This window comes from Limulus polyphemus, unplaced genomic scaffold (genome assembly GCF_000517525.1).
Source record: "Limulus polyphemus unplaced genomic scaffold, Limulus_polyphemus-2.1.2 Scaffold857, whole genome shotgun sequence".
NCBI lineage: Eukaryota > Metazoa > Arthropoda > Merostomata > Xiphosura > Limulidae > Limulus > Limulus polyphemus.
This window is the reverse complement of record NW_013666467.1, coordinates 40,209-51,039: the sequence shown is the minus strand read 5'-3', so window position 1 is coordinate 51,039 and position 10,831 is coordinate 40,209. Positions and strand designations below refer to the sequence as shown.

The window sequence follows — 10,831 nt, the reverse complement described above, 5'->3', positions numbered from 1 at the left end:
AACAATTCCAGGATTTTACCAAGTGTTATACACACATGGTTTATGCAGGCTTACGGAATAAACAATTTCAGGATTTTCAGGACCAAACTGTCAATTTCAAGGATTAATTTTACTGAATTTAAGTTAACATGAACTCCACTAAAATTAAATATCTAATGTTTTATTATATTTAAGAACAAATGCAGTAACAACTGTATAAAACAATACAGCAGTAACACATACAGTGAAATGTAAAAACTTTTCTTCCTTTTTCTGTGACTGTTCTACCAGCTAATTAGCATAAGTAAAAGTTTTGAGATGGCTTGACTAGGCAATGAAAAAACTTTATTAAAAATGTATGACGTTTCAACAAGATTTCGTCATCCTCATAGTAAAGTTTTTCATTACCCAGTCAAGCCGTCTCAAAAACTTTTATTTCTAAAAAGTGGGTTCCTAATTATCAAGTAAAATTAGCATAAGTGTTGAAATACAGAGTAATGTGGCCCAAAATGTCACTTAAAACGTTCTGACTTAGACAGTTCACTGTATAAACATCCTTGGAAGAAATAACACATTTCTGACACACACACATAAATAAAGGTAAGTTTGCTGTGTAGTAGGACAGTGGATGATAGAATATTTTAAAATAATAATGGCAAGAAACTGGAAATGTTTTTTATAATGATGCAAGCAACTATTATTACTAATGTTATGTTCAATTCTATTATTTAAGAATATATTATGATCTATTACATTCTGTTATTTTAACTTGGAAATATATCTGAAATAGAAGATCTTTTGGAACCGATTATATACATGTGCATTAAAAATATTAACTGATTCAGACACATGTTCAGTAACTAACTACCAGTGAGCAGCCTATATAATATATATATATATATATATAATAATTCATAAGTTTAATGTCATTTGCAACCAACTTCCATTTCACAAACTCATCCAGTTTTTGAAGTCCACTTCTTTACAAAATACTGTGCTTTTTTCAGAAGTCAGATAACATACTGAACATATGTTTCTAAAAATGAAACTTACTGTTTTTCCTCCTCTATTTGACACACTGTTTTGAGTTGTCAACAATGTTTTTCCAGTGGTGGAAGATACAGAAGTCTGTAAATAAAGAGTTTTAATACAATATTGATGACTATAGATACAGAGACTTCAAGGAATGCAGTGATAAAAATTAACATAAATTCTCTCTTTATGGTGAATTCACCATTTTTTTTTCTTCTTGTATTCTAGTGATGTGTATAATGCTTGAAAAAAAGAGACAGAGTTGAATGTGTGAAGAGATAGAAGAAAAAAAAAGAAGGGAGAAATACAGTAATATTTTTTTGAATTTTATCATTGAAAAATAAATTTTACCTAGTATCCCAAAAACAGTACATTCATTATTTACATTAATACACAAAAAAGTTTAGAATTAATGATGCATTTTTACATACTGCTGTTGACAGGTATTCTCTTAAGTACAAACTAAAGACTATTTATATTTTAGAAACCGAAGTGGGTACCTTATTTGATGTGGTAGTCACTTGTTTCGTGCTGACACTCTGTATAAGCCCCGATTGTTTGATTTGATCACAAGGACTGGCTATTCCACCCTGTCGAAAACAAACTTATATTACTTTTTTTTGCACTAATACTGCTTTACAGAAATCATTGTTTTTCACAAAAATTTTTACACAACATAGTGAATGGTCCATGAGACTAAAACTTTTATACCAATAGATGTAAAGCATCATAGGATGTTTTGTGCTTTGTTTGTTTTGGATATTCCCAAAAAGCTACACAACGGATATCAGCACTAGCTGTTCCTAATTCAAAAGTAAAAAAACTAGGTGGAAGACAGCTAGTCAACAACACCCACCACCAATTCTTGGACTACTCTAATTGAATATTGGAATTTTGTTGTCATTCTTATAATGCATTTGCAGCCACAGAGTGCATAGTATTTTTGCAGCAGTGAGACGTGGACCATGGATTCTAAGCTTCATGGTTCAGCATTCTAACCATTTGGCCACACCCAGTCATCCGTTAAGTTTGTAATACTGAAAGCTAATCAGTTATGATGAGTAAACTAGATGTTTCTATCAGATAACTGAAGGAGATTGAGAATTAAAGGTTTTTGAATAAAGTCTAAAAAATACATCAACCTCACTGATAAGTAAATTTACCTATAAAACATTTCTAGGCAAAGTTTTTTCTACCTAATGAAAGTTAAAATAAACCAAGTGTGATTCGATAATGGTGAATAACTGCATATCAAAGAAAATATGTTAATTAAGGTTAGTAAATGTTTTCTGAAAACAAACTTTGTTGCATTCAAGGATAAAGTTTGGTGGGTATTTTTTGAGTTATATATGCAAAAACCCGATACAAAATACTTTTCATTGTCAATATAAACCTCTTGAAAGTACATTATATTTAAATATAATATAGAAACATGAATAAAACTAAGACATATCGAATAAAGTTAAACTTTTATTTAACTTCAAAATGTCGTCCATAAAAAAAGTGTAAAATCATTTGATCAACAAATCATGCTTTGCCAGCCTAGACATGATGGTTACTCAACATAAGGCTTGAAGGTAAAATCTTTTGTTTGGCATTAAACTCATTGTACAAAGAAATCTTTACTTAATGAAATAAATTATAAACACACATACATATATTATATATAATTATATTAATTGCTTAACACCTTAATTACATTTAAAAATATTAACCGAAATTCTTGAGGACGACACACTTTTAGAAACTGTTTCAATATCCCTTTTAAAACTTAGGTTGAAGCACAAGCAATTGATATCAATGTGTCAGTGCAAAACCGTGAGAATACTTTTTAAACTTATCTGTCAAAATTTGCAGTTGAAAATACATACTGAGAAAGTTTCTCTACATTAAACAACTTTCTTTCTCTTAACATGCTAGTATTCTTAAAGAACTCACCAATATGTTAAATCATCACTTTCAATATTTGTTAACATGAACTTGTAAGAGCTGACAGTAAATGGTTCTTCAGTTTTTACTCGACAAAGTATTTCTGACACACGTTAACAGATATTGAATTGCTAATTTCAGCACTTTTTTTTTAAAAGATAAAAAGTTTATTTCATATAAATATTAGTTTCAATGACAATATAGTTTAATTTATTATGATTAAAGTAATACGAAAATTTCTCTTGAAACATCATAATAAAACTGTAACAAGAAAACATAGTTTAAGCCATACTACCAGCTTCTAAAGGAAATCAAATCAAGATACAAACTTACCGATGGCATTCTAACATAAAGCCCCACTGACCTCGTTGCCACCTAGAGTTTCCACAGAAAAACAGAAGTGAATGGATTGACACAATCTTTTTATCAAGTACACTTTAAACAATAGCATGAATTATAAACTACAGCACACGAGGTGACATAAATACAAAAATAATTTTAGAGAGGAGCAATATTTATATAATTAGTGTTAAAAAGCTGCAGTGTGGATTTCTGAATATACTCTATCAATGCAATATGTAAACATTAAAACACAAAAAGTTCCAATGACTATTTATTTATCTATTCCAGAAAGTTAATAGTATTAACCCATTAACTGCGGATGACGGAAATATCCGTCAGTCGCACATATATAACTATAACTCTATGCAAATGATGATAATTACCATTTTATTGTGATTGATGGCAACTCAGTTTTTATCTATAAGTCAGAAAATGGCAACTGAGCTGCTCCTGCAGCAGTTAATAGTATTAACTTAAATTTCACCCATAGAGAAGTAAATGTAAGTAAACCATCAACAAATATTAACTTGTGTAATATTCACCATACCACAAATTCACAATAATCTTGAGTATTATATTTACTGGTCAACTATACAATGAGGCAGCTATTTACTATTTAAAAAAAATGTGTGTTTTATACGAAACATGGAGACAAATATGACAACTGAGTTAAAGACCAAATAATGACATGAAAACAAACACACAATCAAGTTACTTTGCAAACACAGTTTGTCATTAATTTGATGTACAACTTCTTGACTATTTATCTATAGGAATGAACATATAAACAAACGCTTATTAATTAAAGTAACGTTTATACCTATAGGCATTTAAAAAAAAAAAAAACTGATCAAAAGATTTTTAGAGACATTGATAAGAAAAGAAAACAAAGCACTACAGACAGACAGAAAAAATAACAGCAATACACTTGCCTTCCCTTTTCTCATAGCAGCAAACTTGCTTCTTTCAGCCAACATTTCTGCCATCTACAATACATTAACATAGATAAACTATAGATTTATACAAAATTTAAATAACCTGTTATTTTTATTAAACAAATCAGTAAAGTTAGATTCAACATATTTAACAACTGCAGAATATTCAGAAATTACCAAATTAAGGACGAGTAACATATATATATATAAATACTGATATATAAGAATGCAAATAGTTAAAGAAGCATTCTCGTAGATCATGATGTACAGAACATAAGGAATTACATTTTTCTACTAACTATTTTTAAACTATAGCTTTCTGCCAATTAACAAAATACGATAACATTAAACGTGGTTAATATCTATTTTAGACAACTTTGAATAATCAAAAACCATGATTTAAGAACAAGATGGACGTATATATTTATTATAGACTTCACAAGGGTAGGTTGTCATGTAAAGGAAAGGTACATTTTTCAAGATGGCACCCATTCTTAACCCTTTCTAGGTTTGGGAGGAGCGGGGAATCACTAATATCCCTTTCCCTTTTTTCTTTCCTTCTTACAGTGGACATACTTTACAAAAATGCTCAAAACTCAGTACAAATTGACTAAATAGTATCAAGTTTTGTCTTAAAACATTTTCATATAATTGAATCTAGTTTTTAAAACATTTTCTATGTTTTAAAATTTCCTAAATTTTGTTTTATGACTAGTTTCAAAATACATTCAAAGTACTTAATTTTTTCATACCAGAAACTAATTCTTTTTATTACTGATCAGAAAATTTCATTTTATATATGCAAACATGTTCAACTTGGGTGATGTTTTATAAGCATATTTCTTATGAAACTTTATTTTGCCAGTTGTAGTTTGTCACCACTTTGGATAGATATCGTAAAAAAAAAACACTACATAAAGATTTAGTAGTGATCTATGACCTGACTTTTCAAAACAGTGTCAGGTCAGCCTAGGTACCAGTTTTTGCTAACAATATTCATGGTAAAAATCAATGTATATCTAATAAATATACTTTATTTTAAATAGATTACACATTATTTTTTTATGTCCATTGCTTGAATATGATTGATTTAACAATAATATTCAGTAAATATGAATTTGAAGTCACCAGAATATTTTTCCATCACTAATGTACTTTCTAACCCTAAAAAGACTTACCAATTGTCTCTTGTCATAGAAGAAAATTGCCATAACCTTCAAACATACAACTTGATGCAAAAAAATGACAACAACCGGGAACAAAATGAACATCTAAATAAATGTTCCCAGTTCTGTTTGTTCCTAAGTCTTATAAACTTCAGATTAAATTCTGCTGTTCTCCTATGAAGGATCTACAGCTAATCACTTTCTTATGAAACCATAAATTACTTCTCAAACTAATTTACTCCATTTTAAAAAGGCCTCTGAAATAGTAAGAAAGTTTGAAAAAAAAACCAAAAAACCTTCACAATACCAAAACACAAATATTTAATTAAATAGTAAAGAAAAACTAAGTCAGTAGTATAACGGAAAACATCAACAAATCCACGAGCAAAAACCAGCATGTCTATACAGTACTACTGCCAACTGAGAAGCGATTAACAAGTACAGACGTGAAGAGGGTGCTGGTTACAATAGGAATAGTGTCACACTCCTATTGGTGGAGAGCTTCTACATGATCATTTGCATGTGGATATGCAGAAGCAGGAGGTGAAATGCTAGTAGTGTGAATTGAAAATGTACACCGATAGAGGGCAATGCTAGTTGAAAAAAGTTTTTTTGTGAGAGGAGGTAAGAATCTATCAGAAATAAATTTTCAGTGTAGGAAAATGCTAACTCATGAGAAAAACAAGACTTTGTTAATTGTATTCTCAAGGGATGACGTTTTCTAGCTTTGCAATAGATAAAAAAAAAAAAATTACAGGTACATTGTTCACATGCAAAACTCTTTGGATCTGTGTATAAATTTAAGTTTCATTGTTCTTATTTGTGAATTACACTAAATAAATGTTATAGAATGACAAAATATCAATTCTAAAATATTTCTGAGCAAACAATTGTTAAAATAGTGAATTATTATTTTTACTTAAATTCTGAAACTTGACACCTGAAATGTTAATCTCTTTGGAAAAGGTTAATTAACACAATGACCAATCAAACTTAACTAGAGTTAATGTAAACTTTCTGAAACAATGTAAAAAAAATTACATTACTGTTTATTTAGTTTAGTTTATTATGAATTTTGCGAAAAGCTACATGAGGGCTATCTGCACTAGCCGTCCCTAATTTAGCAGTGTAAGACTAGATGGAAGGCAGCTAGTCACCACCACCCACCGCCAACTCTTGGGCTACTCTTTTACCAACAAATAATGGGATTGATTGTCACATTATAATTCCCCCACAGCTGAAAGTGTGAGCATGTTTGGTTGGATGAGGAATCGAACCCACGACCCACAGATTGAGAGTTGAGTACCGTAACCACCTGGCCATGCCAGGCCTATTACATTACTGAAAATTAAAGATATTTATACATATAGCACCCAGACCACTACTATAGCTACCATATCCCAGCTGTAATGATTAGCCCTGGCATTGGGCAACAGACCACCTCAGTACTAGGCATTGCAGGTGTAGAGTGGTTGCCATATTATAACATATTCTTTTTTGCTTTCACCCATAGGTTCTTAGAATAACTGCAAAAGCCTATCTAAGAATTCCTACTATACAAACTATAAGAAAGACAAACATGTGGCACTTAAAACTATATAAAAAATATTTGTTTGAGCAATTATCTAAAATATGATAATGTAACATTCTGAGCTCAAACTGTATAAAAAAAATTTGTTTGAGCAATTATCTAAAATATGATAATGTAACATTCTGAGCTCTTTTAATAATAAAGTTATTTGCAAGTGAAAGATTCAAATGTACGTGTTTTTGAAGTTTCTGTGCTCTCTTTTTCCATCTTTCAACAGATTTTTCCAGAGAAAGACATTTCTGTTTCAATCTAGCTATCTCACTCTTACTTCCTTCGGTTAGACACTCCAGGATTTTCTCACTCACAAGTTGCTCCAGCATCTGTATTGACAAAGTAATTTGTAAAGCTTAATTTCAAAACTCAATCATTTCAAATAAAATTGCTTCACTTCCAGCACATATTAAGTTTTAAATAACTTACTAATAAAAAAAAATCAATATTATTTGGTTAAGGTTAGTGAAAAATGGAATAAGTAATTAAATCATAAGAAAAAGGACAAAAACTTTATATTAACAGCAAAATTACATGAAAAACCGTATCTGGAGCATGCTAAAAACCAATACATGTAGACAGATTGGATTAATATAGTCAAGCCCTAAAATTTAGAGGTCTGTAATCTCCATAGGTCCTTACTAGTATACAGATGCAGTATTTTAATATCTTTTAATTTTTTTATATGAATTTATAACTCATGGTACAATGCTATATCAATAACAATGACTACAGATACAGTTGCAGGTAATATACATGTAGAATGATGTCAATTTAAGTTAGACCTCACACTGTAGGCCTACATTTGACATTATTTTAAAAATTGTAACAAACAGTAAAAATCTGTCCTAATACACTGTTCCTTCAAGTGTGTTGCAAGAGATCATCACACAATCTAAAGAATAATGAGTGTGTTTTTCCATGAAAATAAAAATTGTACTTAGATGCCCAGTACACATGCTTCTAAGAAAAAAAAAGATATATATACCTTTATAAAAATGCTGAAAGCTAAATAACCAGAGAAACTGCAGAACAGTTAATTCATACATTACATTAAAATAGAATCTAATCAAAAACACCTTAGGTGTGAAAAAAAGGTGCAGCCTAGCCTGAAAAAAGGATTGAGTGTGCAACTTAAAGGAATTAAGTCAAAATTGGCGACCAAAGTGGCTACACTTATAGCATTGATAAGAATTTTACAGTAAATATTCATTCAATAATAACTGTCCACCTGTATGATTCTTTTAAAAACTTGAGCTAGAAACTGCTAATCAAGTTTGCTTGGCCTAACAAATACTTGTGTATCTGCACATCCTTTCATCCCATAGTTTTGCTGCTGTTAGTCAGCCGTCTTTGATCCGAATGACAAAAGACAATCCACTTTTACTCTTAGGTGAAGCTGTAGTAAATGTTTTAGACTGATAGCTCATGACCTTTTGCATAAGCATGCTCAAAAATTTTAGTGGTTTTTGTTGAATAACTTTGCAAATGTGGCTTATATTTATACCACATTTGACACCTAACTGTAGGTTTTAAAAATTTATTAGTGTACCAAAATTGAAAAAAAATCCATAAAAGTTAAGTATGTTTTTCTATCAAATAAAGTTTCTGTACTTTCGATGTGAAGAAAAAAAAAAGAAATAGGAAAAAAATTCAATCAAAATTGGAGATTTTATATCTTGTGTATTTCTTAATGGATTGCCTTGAAATTTGGTATGGGAAGTTAAGGTCCAGTAGAGCACATTCATGGAAAATATATGATAGCTTGGATTACCACAGTCTAAACTACAGAAAGTGAAAAATCTCCAAACTACGGTAAACCCTCCTACAACGTGAGTTCGTCCAACATGCAAAAATAAAATAAACCAATTATCTGCCAAACAAAGAAAATTTGATTATGTGTGGTTCACACAACATGCAAACATATGAGCGCTTTAGATCATCATAACTCTCTCAATATGGGCTCAGTCAATTTGCCTGATCACGTCTCCTTTTTTTACTCGTTTAAAACTTCTAACTTTCAATATGGTGTGTATATCTTCAAGAAATTTGGTAGTCTTTCATTGTAAGTCTTTCGTATACAAAAAATCATATTTTTAATGAAGTATTTTTAATAAGCTAAAATAAAGGTTTGTCCACAAATATACTAATTGGTATAACATAAACAAAAAGTAGTTTAATAAAAATTTTGAATGAAATACACAAAAACCTTGTGACATGTGCAGTGAAGGATACCTGTAAAGATAGAAATAAACAATTTTCAGCTTCCTGAGCCTCACTACATCCCCACCACATGTCTATGTGATCGGGCTAAGTTCAGTGCCGTGTAATCAATTTATTTTTGCCATTTTTGCTGCTTTTCGTAAATACCCTTAAAAAGCAGAATAAATCGACATGTAAGGTATCTCCAAGTGTTAATGAGGCAAAGAAAAGCTGCAAAGTTATGACATTAGCTGAGAAAATTCAGATCCTTGATAATTTACAAAGTGAGATGAGTGTAGCATCTATAGGCTGGGAATATGGCTTGAATGAATCTTCCATATGTACGATTAGTAAGAGTGAAGAGAAAAATATGTGCAAGTGTTAAGGCTTCTGCCCCTATAAGTGCTAAGGTTTCCCAAGTGCCTAGGAGGAATCCGTTCATGGAAAAAAATGGAGAAATTATTTAATGTGTGGATCAATGAACAAAAAAGGCTCTGTTGTTGATAACATAGCTATACTTGAGAAAGCACGTAGTTTGTATGAATACGTAGTTTAAAATGAGGGTGGAAGTGCTGCGGATGCCAGTGAGTTTCAGGCAAGGCTAGTTTGCCAAGTTTAAGCAATGATTCAACCTGCATAATGTGAAGCTGTAAGGGGAAACTGGGTCAGCCGACAGAGATGCAGCTGCTAAATAAATTGGAGGTGAGGGGTTTGATAATATGTGGGTTGAGGAGGTGGTTGAGCTTCTGGAATCCCATTACCAAGAGCCAACGAATGAAAATTTGAAGCATTGATAGCCTCCAGTAACAGTGATGAAGATGCTGAAGATAAAACATGCTAAACCTATCCTCACAGTGAAGGCTGTGTCCAATTTCCCATGCAAGGCAGATGAGCTCGCAGAAATGGCTGTAGACATGGATCCCATAATAGAGAGAAGCCTTAAATTTAAAAGAGGGTTTAATGATGTTCTAGCACCCTACAGAGAAATCTCGAAAGATGATTCATCAGCCTTAAACTAACCTCTCAGCCTCCAAATCTATTATCATCAGCGCAAGTCTTCCTATCATCAATGAAATGCCTTTGTCTTCATCATTCATAGGCAAGTGTTACAATAAAACGCAGTGCTTTATTATTTCATTTAACATATTTTCATTTACAGGTGAGGATACCACATGTGAATGTTATTATGTTTATGATTTTATATTTTTTAGTTCATATATAGTTCAGTATAGGTAGGGCTTTTCATTTATGTGTAAAAAAAATCCATATATATAAGCATTTATCAGAAACTTAGCATGGCTGTGTTACTGATCCCTATTAATCCTATAAGGTATTGAGTTCCTCCAACACGGATTTGTCCAACATGGTTTGCTCGAGGAATGTATCTCCCGTGTTGTCTTGATATATATTTTATAACAATTAAGCCCTGATGTGTAGATGATTATCATCATGGTCTTTACACGATGTCTTACCACCATAATTTTATGTTTCAACAAATCCTATATATACATATATATATATATATATATATATATATACACACACACACACACACACACACACGTGGAGGACGATATTAGAAGTAATACTACTACTAATAAATATATAATAACTTACTTACTTATATTACTTACTAAGTAAGAAAGTAAAGTAAGTAATACTAA

General features: G+C 31.0%; 1 protein-coding gene across 1 annotated transcript in view; it reads right to left on the bottom strand.

The window, feature by feature from the left end:
* LOC106460890 (mucin-12-like) overlaps window positions 1-10,831 on the bottom strand; it is a 39,345-nt gene that overhangs the window by 24,597 nt on the left and 3,917 nt on the right. Inside the window, exons 3-7 of the mRNA XM_022387700.1 lie at window positions 7,148-7,294; window positions 4,215-4,268; window positions 3,274-3,315; window positions 1,512-1,601; window positions 1,033-1,107 (exon numbers count right to left, since the gene is read on the bottom strand). Of these exons, the coding sequence (XP_022243408.1) occupies window positions 1,033-1,107; window positions 1,512-1,601; window positions 3,274-3,315; window positions 4,215-4,268; window positions 7,148-7,294 (408 nt within the window). The remainder of the gene's footprint in view (window positions 1-1,032; window positions 1,108-1,511; window positions 1,602-3,273; window positions 3,316-4,214; window positions 4,269-7,147; window positions 7,295-10,831) is intronic.